The sequence below is a fragment of the Artemia franciscana genome, chromosome 8 (genome assembly GCF_032884065.1).
Source record: "Artemia franciscana chromosome 8, ASM3288406v1, whole genome shotgun sequence".
NCBI lineage: Eukaryota > Metazoa > Arthropoda > Branchiopoda > Anostraca > Artemiidae > Artemia > Artemia franciscana.
Genome location: NC_088870.1, coordinates 12,670,214 through 12,692,511, shown reverse-complemented (window position 1 = coordinate 12,692,511; position 22,298 = coordinate 12,670,214). Strand labels below are relative to the sequence as shown.

General features: G+C 32.9%; 1 protein-coding gene across 2 annotated transcripts in view; it reads right to left on the bottom strand.

Annotated features, from left to right (window-relative positions):
* Positions 1 to 246: 246 nt before the first annotated feature.
* The window catches only part of LOC136029995 (solute carrier family 2, facilitated glucose transporter member 1-like), a 101,827-nt gene continuing 79,775 nt past the window's right edge, over positions 247 to 22,298 (bottom strand). Inside the window, exons 1-9 of one of the 2 annotated variants that reach the window (XM_065708589.1) lie at positions 16,670 to 16,734; positions 14,500 to 14,598; positions 13,048 to 13,214; positions 10,280 to 10,505; positions 8,652 to 8,865; positions 6,372 to 6,559; positions 4,940 to 5,152; positions 1,914 to 2,117; positions 247 to 649 (exon numbers count right to left, since the gene is read on the bottom strand). In XM_065708589.1, coding sequence (XP_065564661.1) covers positions 383 to 649; positions 1,914 to 2,117; positions 4,940 to 5,152; positions 6,372 to 6,559; positions 8,652 to 8,865; positions 10,280 to 10,505; positions 13,048 to 13,214; positions 14,500 to 14,598; positions 16,670 to 16,693 — 1,602 coding nt within the window. In that variant the 5' untranslated portion in view covers positions 16,694 to 16,734 and the 3' untranslated portion in view covers positions 247 to 382. Of the gene's footprint in view, positions 650 to 1,913; positions 2,118 to 4,939; positions 5,153 to 6,371; positions 6,560 to 8,651; positions 8,866 to 10,279; positions 10,506 to 13,047; positions 13,215 to 14,499; positions 14,599 to 16,669; positions 16,735 to 22,298 lie in introns of those variants that run through there. The other variant, XM_065708590.1, reaches the window with a different exon arrangement.

The following is a 22,298-nucleotide window of genomic DNA, read 5'->3' as shown; positions in this document are numbered from 1 at the left end:
TAGAACTTCCAATTTCCAATAATATGAGCCTCCTCTAAAATATATACGGCCAGACCTTGCATAAGAGCCTTATACGCCCCAAGGCATAACTTAAAACCCTTGTCCTAGGCTCTGGGAATAGTTTTTTAATTTTTTGACTGTCAGTAAAGCTTTCACTAAAAGGTCAGTACTGCTGTTAGCAGTTAGCTTCCTGGATGATGTATTCACTTGAATGTATGCACTAGATCATAAAAATGTAAGTTATGATAAAAATTTATTTAAAAAAAAGTAGTTAGAACAAGAAATTAAATTGTTTCTCTAAAGTTTTTTTGGAAAGCCTTTGAAGAGGGTGAAGGTCCTTCTCTTCATTCCACTTCCTGGCTGAAGGATCTTGAGAAGGAGATCAGCACCGCTGGCTGAATGTCCTTGAGAAGGAGATCAGCACTGCCGGGTCGGACGTTAAGAAGGCTAATGCCGTATCCTTTTTTTGTTTTTTAGAGAAGGTGCCAGCCTCTTCTGAAACCCCAAGATCGTCTGAACTTCGTCTGAACATGGTACTTATCTCCTCAATTGTCTTGTTCTTTGTTTCAGGGACGTGTTTCCATGTAAACCAAACGAAGAAGGCAAGTATGACGGCAAAGATGGCAAAAACATATGGACCAAGTAGTTGCTTAAAGATAAAGAAGAATATTAGTATAAAATAAATGGTTCTTTACTTTTGATTTAAATAAAAAAACTAGTTTTAAATAAACAGTATTATTTTTTTTAATTAAAACTCGGACATTAACTTTTCTGGCCACAAAAACGATCTAAAGAGTTCACAACTTTGATGAAAAATTCAGACTATTCCCAGAGTGGTTATATTAAACGCCATGACATCAAGAGGAGCCTCACATTATCTGCAGTTACAAGACCAGCAACAATGAGAATCCATATATAGAAGCCTGCCTTGTAGCCATGCCGGGGCCCTGCGATGAAGCCGCCGGGCTATATATATAGTTCTTAAAAATTCATAAAATTTATCGGCAAACTCGAAGAAAAAAGCTGAAGTTTCCCTCGTCAGTGATAACTTTAGTATTTAGTGGCCTAGTGAATTTAACAGTTATGATTTAGTGAATTTAGTGGGAAAAAATAAAGCAATGCATTATTTTTTTATCATTAGAAGTCTACAGAACTCTAAGATGTGTCAAAGCGGATAAAAATTAAAGATTATTATTTCTTACGAGTGGGTTTTGAGTTTTTAGAGTGGTCTTCATTTTGAATAGTCCCCTAAACACATTAAAGTATTACAAGTTGACCTTTTTCACAAGTTTTATACATTAATTTCGTATAAGTTGCAAAGCAATATGCTTGCTCATGATGCTTGCTCAAATTTAAAAATTCATCTTTAATATTATTAGAAAACCATTTTTTTTCTAATCATTTCTTCACAATTCTGTTTGAAAATTATTTCTTGTCAATATATCGCTGGAATAATTATATATATGTAGTTTCATGTGCTCTGGATACTTCTAGGTAAAGTTTTCGAGATCAGAACCCTTTTTTCAACTCGGTTCTGACTAGAGCAGCTATGAATACTTTTAAAAAAAATGAAAGGTTAATTCTTTTGAATGTACGTTTAGGGGAGGGGGTAGCAGATAAATAACTTTTGAAATTTTAATGGTAAATCACCCAAATCAGTAGGTATAATGACAAAACAGTCTGTAAATTGCCCTGCCTTCCAGGCATTTTGCCTTGTGACGCCTCTCGTAATGCTTGCTTCTTTCATACAAAGCCTGGTATTCTACTCATGTTTTGCATACTCTGCTCATATTCCTTTGTATTTCACTATTGGTCTTTTATGGAAACATAATTCTTATTACTACTTATTACAATTCTTATTATGGATACAAATACTTGTTCATTGTTAAGTTACTAAGAGAAACTGTACTTACTGCAAGTGGCAGAAATCCAATACCAACGAAGAAATTTGCAGTCCAGTTGACAGTGACTGCAATAGATGATGCAAGTGGCCTGGCAGATTGATTGAATAGTTCACTGACTAAAAACCACGGAATTGAACCGGGACCGGTGGCGAAAGCAACAACAAATGCAATAATCAGGACAATGCTTATGTATGGAATCCAAGGTGCCAAATCCTGATATGCAAAGAGGAAGATTATAATATAAAATCTATATAATACATAATTATATAACATATAATATACAATTAATTAATATGAAATAAAAAAATCTCGGAAATGGTCCAAGATTATTATTTTGTATAAAACAGATATTTAATTAGACTTTTGTTTAAAAATCGCACCTCGATCGTAGAATCTCTTTTCTGACTTTGCATTAATCACTTAAGTACATCAGTCTCGTACACTTAAACAAGGAAAATATCTTTACTAACACAGGGATCTTTTGATACAGACACTTCTCAGTTATTAATCCAAGAATGCAGGAGTATCGGTACATTCTTTCCCCTTCTTGAAAAAACATCGTTCTTCTCTTAAAACTTTTCATAGCCCATCTCTTAGTTTGATAATTTTAAAAATCTATTGAATGCCTGTGTTATCCTAACCATATTCAATGTTTTTAAATTTTAAACCGTCGCTAGGCGGACAGTGCTTAAAGTGGTTTGAAAGTTATCTCACAGGCAGACTCCTAAAAGCAGTGTTGAATGATGTGCGCTCAGCAGCATTTCCAGTGACCTATGGAGTACCACAAGGATCAGTGTTAGGTCCACTGCCTTACCTCATCCATGTTGATCTTATGCGTCTTTATTTGAAAGATGTGTGTCTTATATCGTTTGCTGATGATACCGTTTTAACTGGGTTTGCCTCATCTGGGAATGACCTGGTAAGAAAAGTGAATCTCACATTGGGAAGGCTGGAGATTTTCACTTCATTAAGTCTATTGTGTGTAAATACTCGCAAGACATTTCTAATAACGTTCTGTAGAGTTGGTACACCACTGGATTTGTCTGGCCAGGTAACTTTATGTGGTAATCCAGTTCAGTAAGTTGATCATGTCTGCTACCTTGGTTTTTACCTTGACTGTAATCTGGCATGGAAGTGTCACAGTGACGCAATGTCAAAGATTACCAGTAGGATAGGCATATTTCGACGTCTGCAATGCTATTTTCCTCAAAGAATACTTTTAACTATATATTATTCGTTGGTTTATCCATATATCTCTTACGGTTGCCTTTTATGGAGCAGTAGCTTCTTTTTCAACTATTGAAGAGTGCAAGTTCTACAAGTTAAAGCTGTTAAAACAATAAGTAGGTGTGTCCAGGATGTACATGATATCTGTGCTTTTATTAGGTCTCTGAAGCTCCTTAATATACGTCAGATAAGAGATTATCAAGCTGCAGTATTTGTGTTTCAGTGTAAGAATAGTTTAACCCTTGATGTTTTTAGAGTTTTAACCAAATTAATGGTGACCTGCATAATTATGGAACTAGGCAAAGTAATAATATAGTTGTTGATTTACGTCGTGGTACCAGGTCTTCATTTTCAATGAAGCACCTCAGTATGAGTCCAGTAAGTCTCAGTAAGAGTCCATCAGTATGGATTGAGTTACTATTGAGCATTAGGGTGGTGGAAAATGTACCTCAGTTTAAAAGGAATTTAAAAGATTATTTTTAGGGGGAAATTGTTGAATTTTACTATGGATGGTAGGCTGGGTAAGAGAAGAAGAGGAGATGGAGAGGTAAGGATGGGCTGGGAATGTAATGGTGGGCAGGGGCTAAGATGTAGTTGGTGGGAATGGGTGAATGAGGGAATATAGATTTAGTGGTGTAGAGTAGAGACTAGATTTGTTATTATTCTTCTTTTATTTTTATTATTTTTATTGTTATTTTTCTTTTAAATTTTTATTTATCAATTAATATTTTTAATTAAGTTATTTTTCTATTTACATATTTTTTCATATATATATATATATATATATATATATATATATATATATATATATATATATATATATATGTATATGCCATAATTTATTTATTTTTGGTTTATACATAATAGTTTTAGTTGAATAGTGAGGTTTAAGTAAACAGTCGAGTTAATAAGTAAGTAGTTACGTTGACTTTCGTGCGACCGCAAACCCTCATAGGTTTTCTCCTGCGTGAAAGTGTTTTATTTATTTGTTTGTTAATGTGGATTAATAAACTTGGAACTTATCCAATTTAATATCTAACTGCTCTGGAAACTCCCTCGCAAATTCTCATTATCTTATCGCAAAATATCTTCGGTCCTGAAAAAATACTGACAATACAACTGTCTTAAGGAAACATTATGTATGTTTTGATATTTATGTGTTTGTGTTTATTTTTATTGCTATATTATGCCTTAAAAACAATCAAAACTTTTCTGTCTTACTATTTTCCAAAAAGTGAGCAATAAAATAAAAGGAACATACATCAATATATTTCTCGAAAAACTTATTGTGAGTTTTCTGTAGTTGAAAATAGTGTCATACCTAAAACGTGTTGCCTTCTTTCAAAGTCATTAGCTAAACTCACAATAAGGTGAAGAAAGATAATCAAAGCAATGACTGGCAGTTAAATGTGATTTTGAATCGATTTGGATTAAAAAAAAAATAAACCCAAATATTACAAATAGGGAAAAATACATAAAATAAATGAAAACAAAATGAAAACAAACTTCCCATCTCAAACTTGGTTGAATAAGCACTATACTCCTTATAGAAGTTTCTAACAATCTATTATAGACTTAATACTTCAACTGCGAAGCAAAATATTCTTATTGATGTGAATAAATATTTAATTTTATTGTTTCAAATATTAATATTTTAGTTTTTTAAGTCATACTTTTTTTCCTTACGTCAAAAAGATTTAGAAGACATTTCAAAAACGGTTCGTGAGGAAGAGACAGGACAAGAAACCAAGGACTGTCCTGGAAATATAGTCACCACAAGCATAAACAAAAAGCAAGGACTAAATTACCTTGATGGCTAAGAATACAGTAAGAAGTATAACCACGACGAACATTCCAGAGAGACCGACGAGTTGCAGTGTTTTTCGTCCTGCCTTTTCGACCAACACCAAAGAGACAAAGGTCATGAGGACATTCATGACGCCCATTCCAAGCGTGGCATATTGAGAGGTAAGTGTGTTTAAGCCTGAATCCTCAAAAATGCTTGTTGAAAAAAACATTACCTATAAATGAAGAGATTAATAGTTCATAATAAACTGTTGTAGAACAGTCGTTTTAATCATGTTTCAGGAATTTTATGCTATACTTGATTCAAGCTTGAGTTAAAATTTTAGAATTGATTAGATTTAATCACGATTCACAAGGTGTTTGAAATTTCTTCGAAGGAAACTTGCAGTTTCAACTCTAAGTTCTATGTACTGGGTCTTTTGGTTCAATTTGTTTTCCATAAACTAAGTTTGTTTTTATGCTACAAAATTCTTTTCTGATCTTTTAAGATCTATCATCTATGCTCCGGCAATGTTGCCGAATATTAATTGTTAAAATATCCAAATGTCATTTTCCAGCTCTTTGTTCTCAGTCTAATATAACTTCTAAATCAAATTTTTAAATCAAAGTTGCCAAAGAATGCGAACAAAAATACTAGTTAAGCTGGTGTTTAAGGCATTTTTACTCTTGTTAATAATATTTCTTGAGTATGCAAAATATTGCAAAAGGTAACACAACTTAATTGCTCAAGTTACCGAAGAACTGACGTCAGGTTAATCGAAAATTGTATTTCCTTTAAATATGTATTTTTGTCATTCTTTGTCTTCGCCGCAAAACTGAAATGTTTTTAACAAAGCAACTGCAGTCGTCACATGAATGTTAAACAAATAAAACAGTTAATTAAAGCGTATATAAAATCCCGAATGAAGTTTTCCGCTTAATGTAATTTCTAATCCGCAACTTATCTAAACGAACATATTTTATGTTTAAACCTAATATTAGAAATAAACGTTAGGGGGACTCTTTGCAATAATGTCCGACTAAATAAGAGGTGCTAGCCCCCTAATGCCAATATTAATTTCGTAGCTGCTAACCCCTTGGATATAAATATTAGAGAGTTTCTAGAATTTCCGAGAATCGTGGAATTTACAAATGAGAAGGGGCCATATTTTAAGGAAAAAGAAAGCCCTAAATAATTTAAGTTAATAATTTAAATAAAGATACTTCTTTTTAATACCTATTTTGAATATTGCAGATGTCTTAAGGATACTATGGTCTCCGACCCTTCAAAGTAGAGTAGATTTGAGTAGAGTGTATCATAGAGTGTATACCCTCTATGATTTCTGCTATTAAATGCATGAAATTACTCATATATTTTATAGTGGTAGGTGGTTAACCTCCTTGTGGTTACATTTTTAATTGAGACAAATTAGAATTTCTATAGCTAGTACTTACAGCATTAATTCCAGAAAATTGTTGTGCCAGTTGCATCATGACAGCAACAATCAGTGGCGATTTTAAACATGGGTTAGTCAACATTTCTTTCAAACTGACAACAGTGGTCAGTTTTTGTTTTGCAGACTCGGCCCTCATCTCGTCCATCTCTTCTTCGACTTTAGTTGTACCTCTCAACCAATTCAACGCTAGAATTATCCAAATTTAATGTACTTGAATGTTTTAGTGATACCTCGAATAAATGCCTCACAGAAAAACAATTTAATAAGACTCAAAGCATCAACTGCAAAGAAGCCTTGAAACATAAACGGCTGTATATGAAAGCTGTACTTTGAAAATCAACCTTCACTATGGAGAAGAAAATCAACTTTCACTATGGAGGCTGTATATGTACATAAACGGCTGTATATGAAAGCTGTACTTTGAAAATCAACCTTCACTATGGAGAAGAGTCGCCAAATTATTGGCCTATGAATTTGTCTCCTGAGCAAAAGAAATGACTTCTTAGCTAGAATACATTCATCTTAAAATCTCAAAAACTAAAGGTTATTTTTTTACTAGTTGTATTACCGAACAAAAGAGGCTTTGTAAACTTCTTTCAAAGCTCTAAGTTAGTATCAAATATAATGGAAACGAAAAAAGAGACACATTCATTCAAAATGATTTAATATGAAAGTACAAAACTAAATAAATATGTAAATCCCTTACTTTGGAGAAAACCGTATCTCTTGCAAATCCTGGACGCTCGAAAAAAAAGAGAAAAGCACCATTTTGGTGAAAAATGACATTTTTTTTACCAAAATGTATATCCAGATCGGGAAGCTTCTGCCCTAGTTTATAACTTTATAAAAAAATTTATAACAAAATGTGTCTCTCTTTTTTTTATGTCCCAAGCGTATAAGATGTGTCAACTTGGCTCTTTTATGTCATTTTGGCCCGACACATGGGCATATGTCCTTTTAACATAAAATGTGTTAAGTTGGCCACCCATTTTGGGAAAAACTGATCATTCTTCACCGTCTGGTATTTGTATTGGAGAAATGACTAAGGCCGTTCTTTTACTCATCATTTTGCTAAGATCTCACTTCTTTCGTCAGAAAACGATTTTAAGGGAAATCTTAGAACTAAATCTTACTTATTTTGCCTTTTTTATGTAAATGTCTTTCGTTATTATGCTCTGATTAGTGGTCTAAGGAAAATGATTAGTATATCACAAAAGTTCTCCCATCATTGTTCTATGCTATATGTGGCAGAAAATGGCTTTCCTTGCGCTCTGTTTGCTAAAATCAATGAGTTTGCTAAATCTGTTTGCTAAAATCTAAGGACAATTATGAACTAAAACAGGGTAATGCAGCCAGAATGATTTAAGGTGAGGTAAGATCGTTGTGCTAAGGGACAGAGCTATTGTTCCACCATACATGGCAATCTTTCAATACACCCCCACCTCTTCACACTCCAGATGGAACCATTTACACAATACACAAAACGCTTCTTCAGCGAGTTGTAAGTCATGTCATTTAAATTTGTAAATATCACAAACCTCAAAAACTATCCTTCTCTTAAACAACTATTAATAGATCAAAAAGGGGTTTGACAGGAATCCCAATATTTTAAAGTATGATGCTTAATTCGCTCCCTGTGTACCTTCCAAGAGCTGTAACCAAGTATAAAACAAACAATAGCCCATATTAGCCGATATTAAAAGCAAATATGTATATGGAAGTCTAGTAACATGCTGTCACATGTAGACATCCTGAAAAATATATTTTCCACCAGGGCCCTTCTTAAATCGGTAGGCCTCCTTGTAGGTGGAGCAATTCTCTAACAATCTCCAATTGCGAAGAGAGCCAGCACAGAAATAATGTATACAAAATATTGTTGAAGAAATTTTCATTTCTTGAGTGTGTCTTGAAAATAATGGATGAATACTTAAATCTTATGATACAAAATTATGTCACATTAATGTCACAAAATATTATATTATGTCACAAAATTAATGTCAATATTATAGCCTTAGCTATTTCACAACAGCTGACCAGCACTGACCGCTTTGCTTGGTCAGTACATTACACCCACATCTTGTATTAGTCTCTAATTCATCAAAATAAAAAGTCATATAGAGTCAAAAAAAGTCAAAAGAGTCATAATAGAATCAATCATTTTGACGACGTATAATGATTTTTTCTAGGCATGCCAATTTAAAAAAAAATCCAATTCTTATTGCAGATAGTATCTACCATTAAATTTTTAGTTTGAAATGTGAGAAATGTAAAATCCTACCTCTTTCAGCCTCCCTCTCTCGTCCCTTTGTGATAAGGATATATTTGGGTGATTCAGGACAAAACATAAGTGCGGGAACTTGATAGAGGACAGCCACAGCTGTGAATGCCAAAAGATATGGCCAAAGTGTTTCAGTACCCATGATGTTTTCCATTCCCAAAATTTGAGATATCAGGATTGAAATTGTCAGAATTAGCTGATACATTGTTCCAACCTAAAAAAAAAATGCACAAAAAAATTAGCCGAAATATAATGATTATAGAACAAAGCAAATAAATAAAAATGGCAAAGTGAATTTCTATGGCGATTTTGTCGTTACTGAGAATGCCTATTTTGAACCCCATTCCCCTCTCCCAAAATATTTCTTCCATTTGTTAAGTTTTCTTGAAAGTTCAAGTAAGAAACACTTATTCCAGACCGGTAGACAAATTCTGCTGAAGACCAGCCCTTTCTTCTTCATTATTTTGGTACCCCCCTCTGAGACTATTTTGTTGACCACCCTCCGAGGAACAAAATAATAAGCGTGGTATTGACTGAGGAGCAGCTCATTTCTAGTACTTGGTTAGTGTAGCACGCATGGCAGAATGAGAGACGCTCTGAGATTTGCACCAGGTGGTGGAAAGGGCCAAGCTTTGTCCTTCCAATCAATCTCCATATTTCTGCCCCTCCCAATTTGTGTCTCTGTTGCCATTTTGCAGGTAAATATTTCTGTTTATACAATTCTGGTTTGATTTTTGTGTGGCTAGATAATTAAACAAATATTTAAAAAAACGATAAGATTTAGTTTTTGACTTTGTACTTGATTTATGCCTGTATTGGACAGGAAGCTATTTCATATTGAAAGTTAATCACTCTGTAATTATCATTGGACCTACCATTAAATTATTGAGGCAATTCATTTATCCTGTGATAAATAAACTGCTCAAATATTATGGAATGCTTAATTTGGTTTCGTTCTACAGAGTAATTTAACCCTTGAATGTCTCATGCGCAATTATCTCCCTTTTTAAGTTTTTGAAATAGTTATGAAAAAAAGATTAGTTTCTTACAATAAATTTAAAACAGGAATAACATACACTCTACCCCTGGCAAAATTTGTCATTTCCAATTTTTTAGTTTTGCCATTTTCAAAAGCAAAACAAAAAAAAGTCCGATTTTTAAAGCAAAAGCAATCATATATATAAGCATAGAATTATCATATAGTCAAATTATATTTATCCTAAGAACAATGAATTTCACTAAGGTTGGACCAAAAAATTTTACAGCTAGAATGAAATACAGTCTACTACGGGATAAAAGTGTAGCAGGTAGAAACAAAAGGAATGACCCAAATTAGAACTGAAATAAAAAAATTGACTAAATACAAGAAATTTTTAAAAGGTCCGATTTTTAAAAGCAAAAACAATAATAATATTTCTGCTAAGAAAAATCGATTTCACTGCGAAGCATCCCAAGGAACCCAACAGAAAGGGGGTTTTCTATTGATTGCAGGTAATAAGCGCAGGATGTTTGAAAGGGGAGACAGATGATCAACAATTACACGAAAAAAAAATAAAAACAAAACACAAAAGTTTTCAATTTTAAAATTTCAATTTTCAATTTTAGTCAACAAAACAAAAGTATCTTACCGCCCCTCGGAGATTAACTGGAGATATCTCACTAAGGTACATGGGTGCCAACCCGGCGTTGAGTCCGCCTACGGAAGGGTATTTATTGGAATTAAGACTCAACAAATTAATTCCAATAAATACCCTTCCGGCAATAAGCATTTCATACGATTCGGCAGAATATGAGAAGCCTTCGAGAATAGCGCCAATTAAAGCAAATATGTTATTGACCATAAGTCCACCTCTCCTGAAAAGCAAAACGGCTTTTAAATACTGTGTTTTTTTGTTTCTAATATTTTTTTACTTGAAAAAATATTATATTTAATATTTATCTGTAATTTATACGCTTAGGGTTAGAACCCCCCTTCCTTAAAAAGAAAACAACCATGTTTTTTTGTTTAGAATATATTCTGTTGGACAATGTGCTGGTAATTTCTACCATCTAGCAAATCTTCCTCCCTTTTTCGGAGCCCTAATGGCTTAAAAACCATATTTGGTCACTACTATCAGTGTAGCTTCTACTATTCTAATCTTGGCTCGGAAACACATCTTCGTGTACTCCCAAATGGTTGAGGGGAGAGGGTTACGTGGGAGGATCTTTCCATGGAGTAATTTGTCATGAGCAAAGATAATTTCCATGAAGGGGGCCCAGGATATTCTAGCATTATTTAAAAAAAAATAATGAAAAGACAAATATGGAAAAGTTTTTTCAATTGAGAGTAAGGAGCAGAATTAATACTTCAAACGAACAGAAATTATTACGCATATGAGGGGTTTATCTCCTCCTAAATACCTCGCTCTTTGTGCTAAAGTATTTTTAGTAATTTCAACTATTTATTCTACGGCCTTTGTGATTCAAGGGTCATACTTAAAGAATTGGGACAAAATTGGGAAAAAAGCTTTAGTGTAAAGAGCGAGGTATTGACGAGGGGGCGAACCCCCTCACATAAGTAATAAAAAAATACTAATTTAGAAGTTCGTTACGTAAGTAAATTTGTAAGTTACTTTTATTTTCTACCAATAAGAACTTTCGTAAAAATTGGAGTGTGTAGTTACCTTTTTAAGTAGCCAAAAGATTGGAGGGCAACTAGGGTCTTCCCCCACCCCTTTTTCTCAAAATCTTCCAATCAAAACTAAGAGAAAGCCATTAAAAAAAAAAAAATATGCAAATTTTGTTTTAATTATTCATTTGCGGACAGCCAAAATAAAAATAAAATGCCTAAATTCAACATTCAGAAATTAAATGAAAAAAACAAGTTTTTAGCTGAAAGTAAGGAGTGACATTAAAACTTAAAACGAATAGAAATTACTGCGTATTTTAAAGAAGCTTTTCCTTCCTCAATACCCCCCTCTTTACGCTAGAGTTTCTTTTAGTGTTTTAAAAAGTAACTCGAGAGAAAGAGTCAAACTTTTGCGTAAATAGCAGGGCATTGAGGAGGGATTAGCCCTTTTAATATACGGAGTAATTTCTGTTTATTTTAAGCTTTAATGTCGCTCCTTACTTTCAGTTAAAAAACTTGTTTTTTTCATTTAATTCTTTTATAACTTTTATCTATAGCATCTCCAAGTCTAAAAACTATCATCGTATAAAGTGATTTGCTACCTATACAACGAGGCTAATGAAACTCAGAACATAAGAAACGCATTTCCTACATTAACCGCAGCAGTGTTATTCTTGTACCTTTCCTAAAACCACACTGTTCTTCTCTTAAAACTCTGTCTACAGCGTCTCTTTGTTTAAGAAGTATCGTCGTACTAAGGAATTTGCTACCTACAAAAACAAGGCTAATGCCTTTACAATTACCACACTCACCATTATCATGTCTTATACATGGGTTTAATTAGGGTTTTCCTAAAACTGTTACGTACTTCTCCTATTTCAAAATAATACTCATTATCTTCAGTAGCTTATTTCTAACCTCCTAGCTAAAATATTTAATAAACGCATTCACTCCACTATCAGCAGCTGAGGCCTTATCAATTTTTTTATCCAACTAGTACTGTCACTAACTGTTTCTAACAAAATGAATCTTTCTTCACATCTAAGATGCCACTAATTTTTTCTTTTTCCTCTATATTTCTTTCTGAAACTCTATCCTGGTTTAGCACGGTCTCAAAACATTCGGCTCATCTTTAACGCTTTCCTTATCACTTATTATGGGCCGGTTCCTATTTCTCATTGGGTATTGACTGTTCCCTCTCAACTTTTTAACATACTATTGCATTATTTTGCTATTCATTGCTCAAAGTCAATAACACCTTTCGTCCGTAAAATTTCACTAACAGTTTATGGATTCCAAAAGGCAACTACACCCTCAAAGAAAGATTATATCTTCTTCACATGTTTGACGTTATATTCTTCAGATTGTTTTTTTTTTCTGATTTTCTACCCACGTGTATTTTTAATTTTATGCCCGGTACCACCCTCACCTGGAAAAATATGTATAGATCTCTGTTTCATTAAAAATAAATTTTCAGATTTTTACTAAATTATAGAGGCATTAATGAATGATTAGGTTACCATTAAATCATGAAATAATCATATTTCATTATACTGTCCTTGGTATGGATTAAAAAAAAAATATCTTGTTTTTGGTATGCTTGGCTATCTCTGACGACTTGCACTTGCAGTTTTTTTTTAATTTGCCATCATAAATTTTAGCATGTTTTTGTCCTAATACATTTTAAAATAATTTTAAAGAGATGGTATGCTTTGTTCCACGGTAACACTAGGGAACTAAACTCTTTATTAGGCTCAAAAACATCGTGTAAATACCCTTCATTCTTACCTGCCAAACTTTTCGGCAAAGAACCCTGTCAAGGATCCACCAATCATTCCTCCAATACAATACACAGAAACAGCTACGGACCAAATCCATGTTATTGTTGCTTCTGTCGGTACCACCGTATAGTTAGATCGGACATAATCAGTGTAGTTAATCCATTCTTGTATAAGCTGGAAAGACAAATATATTTTCAAGCCTTGTGGGATTGCAAGGGTAATGACGAGACATGCACTACACTCTTAAAAATTAGGAGAGCAAAGCTCAGAAATATTCTTAAATAGACAGGTTTAAAGCACTGGTTGACTTATTGGGGGGAAGAGCAATTGCCCTGGAAGTGGAAATTTTAGGAGCACAAAATTGCCAATAGTTATGCATCAACAGATAATCAATCTGTAATTTATGAAATTTTATTTCTATTAAAATAAATTAGGTGGCGCAGTTAATAAATGAAAGTAATTATTAAATTATTAATTGATTAATAAAATGAAATAAGTTAAGAATAAAAAGTTTAAAATGCAATAATTAAATAAATAACAATAATAAATAAATTACAAAATAATAATTAAATTAAAATAACAATAATAATAAATTAAATAGTTCATTAACTAATAAATAAAATAAATTTAAAACAGAAAATAATAAAAAAGTACTATTTATTAATAAATTAATTAAAAACCAATTTTTAATAAATGATTTTATTTTGATCTGACCTGAATAATGGTTGGAAGAGGGGGGGGGGGGCGCAAATAAAAAAAAATTCCGTGCGTAAGACAGGCCAGAACCGCAACTTAGATAAAGGTCGGCCTAAATGTAATGAAATTTAGTCACTAAATTAACTAAAACTAATATGAAATAAAGTTAGTTGTTGTAAGTTGACCTTATAGATTAAGGTCAGCAAAAAAAAAATCTCATATCTAAATAAGAAATAATATTTAAATAATATCTAATAACAGACAAGTTCATTTTTTTTAATGAAGTAACAATTGGTACATTAGTTCTAAACTAAACTAACTTATGCTAAAAAAAGGAGACTATCTTCGTCAATCCTCTTTCTAATACACTTGACATAAACAGCCACAGACAAAACTAATGAAATCTATATCCATGTAAAGAACGTTACAATATAGAAGTAGGGATCGTAGAAAGTTGAAGGGCTCATTTGATCTTAAAACTCTTATATGTGATCATTTTCGAAGGAAAATATTGATTGAAAAATTCCAGGTAATTTATGAAATTGAAAAGTCAACAGTTGAAAAGTCAAAATGCATTTAAGGAAGATTCCAAAGTATATCTTCGATTTGAGCTGAGGATGAAAAGTTCACCACTTAGGCCGAAAAGAAAGTGTAAAGTCTTAGGCCAAGGAATCCAACGTAAGGAAATAACTAGTTTGGTTAAAAGGAAACAACCATTTTGAGAATAGGTCTTACACTTTTTATCATTCAAACTAATACTTACTTTTCCTGGTGCGTTAACCACACCAATATTGTAACCATGCTGGAAGCCTGATCCAATTGCAGCAGCTGCAATGGCAAAAACCAAACGGCCATTTAAACCCTGGAAAATAAGAAAAAAGAATTAAAAACAGAAAAATGCTAGTAAATAGTTTAGACAGCACATGATTCAAAAGATTTTGAATTAAGCAGGGGGTGAGAGGCAAACTAACCGCGGACTATAGTGTCACGCACTACCTTTCTAGTCTTTCAATATTTCGAACAAAAGCAGACTACAGCACCCTTCAATCATTTTCAAATAGTTTACGGAAACAAGCTGTATGTAAGGAACGACTCAGCCTAATAGTAATCGGAATTCTAGAAAAAGGCATTTTGATAACAATGAATGCATCAAAAAATTGACCTTTTATGTTGATTCTAAATATATAAAATTTATTAAGTTTAATGTAACCTACTAAAAGCCGCAAGCGTGAGTAAATGTCTGATTTTTAAAAATGGGAGATACACCAATGGTCTTAACAAAAGTCACACTTTAGATTTAACATTTCAGAGAGCCCTATTATAGAGGGTTTAAGCACATATCTACGAAAATGTAGAATTTTGTAAAAAAAAATTTGTCCTAAGAGAGATCATGGATATGAGTTTATTTGCATTTTTTGTTTTTTGATTCCCCAGAGGTAAATGTATCGAACCAATTGTTCAACAACATTGGGAGAGGGCTCATTTGAACACCGAAATTATTAGTTTTATTGATATTTTTAAGGAAACGAATATATTGGAGAGCAGCCAGCCCTTTTTTTTACAGAAGATATCCAATCTACATTTGCAGATAGCTATTTTGTTCAACATAGTTCAAAGGTTCAATAAACTGGCCTCTTTGGATGAAATGACCCCCCCCCACACATATTACCTGGGGAAAAGATTGTAACTTAGGTAATTTCCTCATTGTTTACATATTAAAAAAAAAGTTTCTTTCAACTGAAAATAAGGAGCAAAATTACAACTCATAATGAACAGAAATTATTCCGAATGAGGAAGTTGCCCTTTCCTCATTGCTTGCTCTTAGCCCTAAAAAGCTCTTTAAAAAGACTTCTCATTCAAATTCAACGGCTACTTGTTTCAGGAGTCGCTCTTAAAGATTTGGGACAAAAAGTCAAACTACGGCGTAACGGAAGAGGGATGAGGTTAGAATAAGTTCCCTCTAATATAAGGATCAATTTCTGTTAGTTTTAACGTTTATTGTTGCTCCTTACTTTTAGTTAAAAAAAACTTATTCTTTTATTTAATTTGAGAAACTAAAGCAATGCGGAATATTTACATTTACTGTATGTAGATTCATTGAAACCCTAAAGAGGGTTCCCGCTGTTTTACTAATATCCAAACTCAGCAAAAAAGAAAAAATAATATAAAACAAAGAATCGATTCAAAAACCGAACACTATAAAATAGTTCCTTAATGAACGCAAGGACAATGTACAGCCCAAAATTAGCAGAGTCTTAGCTTCATTTTGAATATTAAATTCATCTATATTAAAATTGAAATTTAAATAAGAATCATCTACTCTGTTTGAACTCGCCGAATTCTTCGTTTAAGGATGTATTATTATTTTAGTTTCTTTTTATTCCATATAATTTATAGAATGATTTAAATTACAAACAGAAATTCTGTTTGAAACAGCAAAAATTTTTGTGTTGCGTGTTACAACAACTCGCAGCAGCAAAAAGCTACCCGAGGCTTACAAAGATGTGCCAACCCTTTTTTCGCTCATCCTATTTGAACTTTACTCTTTATCTCCTTCCATAAGTTCTTATCCCCTTTAAACTCTCTCTTTTAAATTTTTGTATTTTAATATTTGTTGCATTTTTTCTTTTTCTTTAACGCTAGATGAAATTACTAAATTATTATGGAGTATTGCAAATCACCCAAATAAAAGTTAGAAATCACCCAAATGAAAAAGTTGGAAATTACCCAAATGAAAATTTATTTCTTACTGAGGACTTGTCTTCGTTATTCACGTTTATTCATCTTAATATTTATTTCAGCACTTGATTCAAAAGAATAATTTAATAAATCACTGCATTTTTTCTTTTTCTTTAACGCTAAATAAAATTACTAAATTATTATTGAGTGTAAACTTGCATGAAAAATCACCCAAATAAAAAACGATTTCTTACTGAGGACTTGTCTTCGTTAGACATTGTTTTATTTTATCCCTTTAAACAACTATCTGGAATGTAATGTAAATAGCGACTGAGTTAAATTTGGCCGAACTTAACATTTTATACCTCTTTGACTTAATAATCAGGTGACTCTATTTTAATTTGTTTTTTAATCAGTTGCATTAGCATATCTTAAATTTTGTTAAGTTAATGTTTTCATTTAGGGATTTATTAAGTCAATAACGATTGTATTACACATTGATTCTGACCTCTTTTATAAAAATAATTTGCATATAGATGATTGTAATTAGGAAGTGCTATCTTTAATCGCATAGTTTCTTTTGTTTTGTATATGACTTTAAAGAATTCGAAAAATACATATAAATAAAAGTGGTAGGCTATTCAAACATTACATATATACGGATGAAAAAAGGGCTATAGAGGATTACATTCATCATCTAAAAATTTTGTAACGTTGCACTTTTCTTAACTTGTTTAAATCTATGAGTTTGCACTTCACTTTTTCAGAGAAGTATTCAATATAGGGCACAAATTGTATTTTTCGAACCAACAATTTCAAAGAAGGTGCCATGCAAGGCTGTGTCTGAGGAGAGGGGGGAGTGAAGGGGTCGAAAAATCCCCCCCCCCAATGTTTGTTCGACTCGTAAAAACGCAACAAAAATAATATTTCAAAATAATAATATTATTAATAAGCTTATTAAAGTTTTGTATACCCCTCCCGCGAAAAAAAAACCGGGATACGAATCTGCAGTCATATTTCAGTCTAATTTTAAAGAAGAAGAATACCTACAGTTCTTGGGCTTGAAATTTTCATGAATTTGCCTTACTTAATCATTTTGATTTTTCTTTGCATTAGGAAATGGCAGCAATTCATGAAAATAATAAAGGAATGTTTTTTACTTTAGTCCAGAGGGCTGAGGCAACCCCCCATAAACCCTGGAAAGGAATTTATGTATTTTATTTTTGGACTCTACTACTGGTTTTGTGTTAGCAGCTCTTGCTACAAAAGTAGCTGTTTTTGTTGTAGTAGCGTACAAATACTACCTTTTTTGTCAATTATTTTCCTTATCATTTTCTGAAAGTCCTAAATTAATATACTCATTAGTTTCTTAGTCAAGCCCTTTTGACAGCCCATAAGTGCAACGTTCATTGATTTATTTTAACATTCGCCCCTTAACATTCTTTGAAACTCAGCCTGAATACCCTTCTTCTTTTTGGAAAGTAAATGTCAAACATGCCCAAATTTCTCAAAAATGTATACTGTATGTAAACAATGGAAAAATCACCTAGCTTACAGCTTATGCCTTGAGGATTCTCGGGGGAGGGGGGACATCCCTAAATACATAATGACTGGACTTTTCAATAATAATGAACAGTATAGTCGTCCAAAAATTTTGGTTGCCCTACATGCACTCTTGACTTTTAAAAAGTGAATTAGAACTTCCAGGTTAGGTATGACAAATATATATTAGTACAAAATTATTAGAACAAAAGTTAAATTGTTTTTCTGAAGTTTTTTTTTTTGGAAAGCTCCCTTAATCCCTTTTGATTTCTGGGAGTATTTCTCGCCAACACTGATATTATAAATGTAAAGAGTAACATTCAACCTCGAAGTGAGCAGAATTTGTTCCGTATACCAGGGGGACTGCCCCTCCTCATTCCCGCTCCCCCCTCATGGTCACAAATTCTATGAAGGGTGCTAATTACATAAGAAACTGACAATTCTAGTCCTTTTTTATAAGTCAAACGTGATTGTAGGCCAACCAGTCAAGAGGGGGTGGGCATTTTCTGAAGAGGGAGGATTTAATTTCCAGGGATGGGGGGAGGGGTCAAACGTCGGCTCCCTTTTATTACATTGACTGTTTATAAATAAGGCTTAAGCAAGTTAGTAAATAAGCAAGTTAGAGAAAAAAAACACGAGGAAAACTTCCTTCAAAAAAGACAAATTCAACATTTGAAAGTATCTAAATTTCTATACGTGAGTAATTTGTCAAACATAATTACACGTTTTTGGAAGCCTCTGGTCTTTCCCTCCTATTTTCGTTCAATGATTTATTTGTGGACTGGGTTTTAAGCTGGTGCGAAGGGCGTGAGTGAGGCTTAAAGAGTTTTGTGCTGCCTTGCTATGTAGGTGACCCAGGTATATCCCCCGCTAATTTTTTTAAGAATTTCCAGGAGGCGCCAATTCACGAAAATGTAGGGAGGCAAAGGTTTTTCTTTTTTTAAATGAAAACAAAAAGGATGTATTTTTCAAAATCAAGGAGCTTTTTTCCCTAGTGGAAATACCTTAACAATTAATGTTCTTGTGAGTTCACCGTCCTCACTTATAATTTGTCTGATTTAGGAGCCTTGACAGAGCTGTTTCGAGAATTTTTGTTCGAGGAACGGGGGGGAATTACAAAAGAGCTTCTAAAACCGATTCACACAATTTGTTTTACATACTTTTTTTTCCATGTTTTAACGAGTCAGAAAAAATATTTTGGGGGAGGGAGGAGTCAAACATCTGCCACGGCACCCTGGATATGACCTCGGCTTTTGAGAAACCATCACTCTCTGCACTAGATTCCCTAAGTTTGTTTTGTTACATTTAATGCTTAAGCGAATAAATGTCAGTAAAAGGCGAATAAAAGTCTTCTAACTTTTTTTTAGAAAGCATTTGAGTTTGACTCTTTTGTTTTGCTATATTTGTTTATTTATTTTTTGTTCGTTTTGGGTTTAATTAATTATTAAATAGTACAATATTTCTTTGTTTCAGTCTAATTTTAAGGAAAAAAAGAAAACTTACAATTTGTGGGCTTTGAATTTTCGTAAATTTGCCTTACTTATTCATTTTGATTTTTCTGTGCATTAGGAAATGGCATCGACTCAGAAAACGTTTGAGAAATGTGTTTTTTATTCTAGAGGGTTGAGGCAATCCTCCCTAACACCTGGGAAGAAACTGATATATCTGGTTATGAGGTTCAATTACTTGTTTTATGTGATTATATATTTGAATGTCAGATTTGTATTTAGCCGTTGATAGTTATTCCTATTTTTTTAAGTTTTTATCTATGTATAAACTAATTTCGGCCCTTATTAGGCTTTGGTATGGCTCTCTGATTTCATTTGAAATCGTTTTTTACATCAATCTGTAGTAAATCTATATTTATTGACTTTGTTTATATGCTTGCTTTGCAACCCGTTTTGTTTCGTATATATCGTTTTTTTAAACACCAACCAAGTTCTTGGAATAAAATAATAATGATATTATTGTCATTTTGTGCATCTGATCATTTTCCATTATTCCAAAAACTGACATTTCCTCTTGGAAAATTCTCCCATAAAACTCAACTCTGTAGAAAATTCAAGCCTGAAAAATTCTTCCCCCGAGAAATACTGTCAAGTTTCTTCGGTTTTTTTTTTCTAGATATGTATAGAGCATTTAAAAGCTCCATCTCAAGCAAAGAGAAAACCACAATCTATAGTAATCGAAAGTTAAAAGTTATGTGTCAATGCTATTGTGATTTTTTTGCCAAAGAATGATCATGGATAAAAACAACAAGTAAACCAACAGGAAATTTACCTAAGACAGTGAAATTCGTTTTGACCTTAAAATATTTTGGCTCTATATCTAAGAGCCGTTGACAGAAAACTACGTATACAAATTCAGCAAAACTAATAATAAAATGATATTTTTAAAACTGTAATAGAAAAACTAAAATTGTCCCAATTTTATTGTTTTTATGATGGAAAGGCAATGTGGACTTTGTCGTTATCTGAAGATCATGGATGCGTGTCATTTGACGTTTTTTTTTTATATTTCCCCCAAGGATGATCCTATCAAACCAAGGGTCATAGAAGATCGGGAAAAGACGTCATTCGAACAGAAGTTACAAATTTAAGCGCCTTTTCAAGTCACATTTTTTTCGCAAGCTCTACGGAGGATGCTCATTACATCAGAAACCAAGAGTTCTAGTCTTTTTCTATAAGTCGAAAGCAATTGTAAACCAGCCAGCCATGAGGAAGGGGTTACAAGGATGTCACATATTATTATTTTTTTTCAGTAAGCACAAAACTGAACAAAAAAGAAGTTTTTCACATCCAAAGGGTGGGGTTAAACAAGCAAAAGAGAAAAAATAGAAACAAATTCCCTGATAAAAGAACCAATCCAACGTTTGAAACAGCACGATCAAAATGTAAACAAACAGAGGTTTGACTTCTACCCCCTCCCTTCTCCCATTGACCATGGAAGCTCTAAAGCCTGTTTTGTGATTTGCTTTTTGCCGAAAGCCATTGTATTTTTAACTGAGTGATTTAGTTTATTAGAACATCAAGGACAAATAAAAAGCAAACTTCAATAATAATGAAGATGAATGGAAAGGACTAATAAAAATAAAATGAATATTTGATATATATTTTGATATTAATTCCTGGTAACTCAGTAAACCAAGATTTTGTTTCATTGTAATTTTTTTGATTTTTGAATGCTGTAAATAAATTTCATTATAATAATCTTAATCTTTTCGGACTCAACCAGGATCAAACATTCCCACTTTTCTCAATAATAAATTCATGTATATTAAAAGCCTCTGATGTCATCGATAGTTTCGGTCTGTGTTGTGTCTTAACTTTTCAGGGGGGGGGGATATGAGCCTATCAAAAGAGCAAGAAATAGGCAACGTTAAAGAAATCTATAAAATGTAAAAATGTTGATATTCTTAGGGGTGCATACATTCCTGGGAAGAGTTGAGTGACTAGGTCTTTTCGCACGGCTATGATTACTCGTGAGTCAAGAAATACTTTATGAAAATTGGAGCTCAAAGCAAATTGGATTATTCGGGCTCTAAACTCTGCTGCCACGAATCCATAAATGTTTTACTCAAAAGTGGATCGACTCAAAATAAACGGTTAAAATTTCACTTAAGTACGTAACCCACCCCTGAATAGATTTATTTGACAGATGACCAAGGATAGTAGGTCATACGGTAAGTTTATGCATGCAAATGCACAAATGTTTGAATGTTCAGAATAGGCAATTATTTGTATTTTAGATGGCAATCTTGGTTAATGATAATTTCTTGAAAGATTGTAGTGACTTTAGAGAAATTTTAACAAAAATAGCCCCCATAAAACTATTTAAAATGGATTAAGGGATCCTCACAATGAAACAGATTAATAAAATGAAATACACAGAACATCTAGTGAGCGGCAAAACTATTTAGAGAGAAAAATTATAATAAAAACTTACTTCAGAAAAGAAATAATTCAACATTTGAAAGTATCTAAATTCCTATACGTGAGTAATTCGTCATGCATAATTCAACGTATTTAGAAGCCTCTAGTCTCTTTCTCTCTCCTGTTTTCCTTTAAGGGTTTATTTGTGGAAAGGGGTGATAGGACGACCCAAAGGGCGTGAGTGATGCCGAAAGGGTTTTCTGTGGCCCTGCTAGGTAGGAAACCCAGGTAGATCACCCCGTTAAAAATTTTAAGAGTTTCCAGGAGGCGTAAATTCCCGAAAATGTAGGGAGGCAACGATTTGTAATTTTTGTATTATGAAGACACAAAGGAGGTATTTTCCAAAATAAAGGAGTGGCGCTTTTGTTCCTAATGAAAATACCGTGAAAAATGACTTCCCCCATTTTCC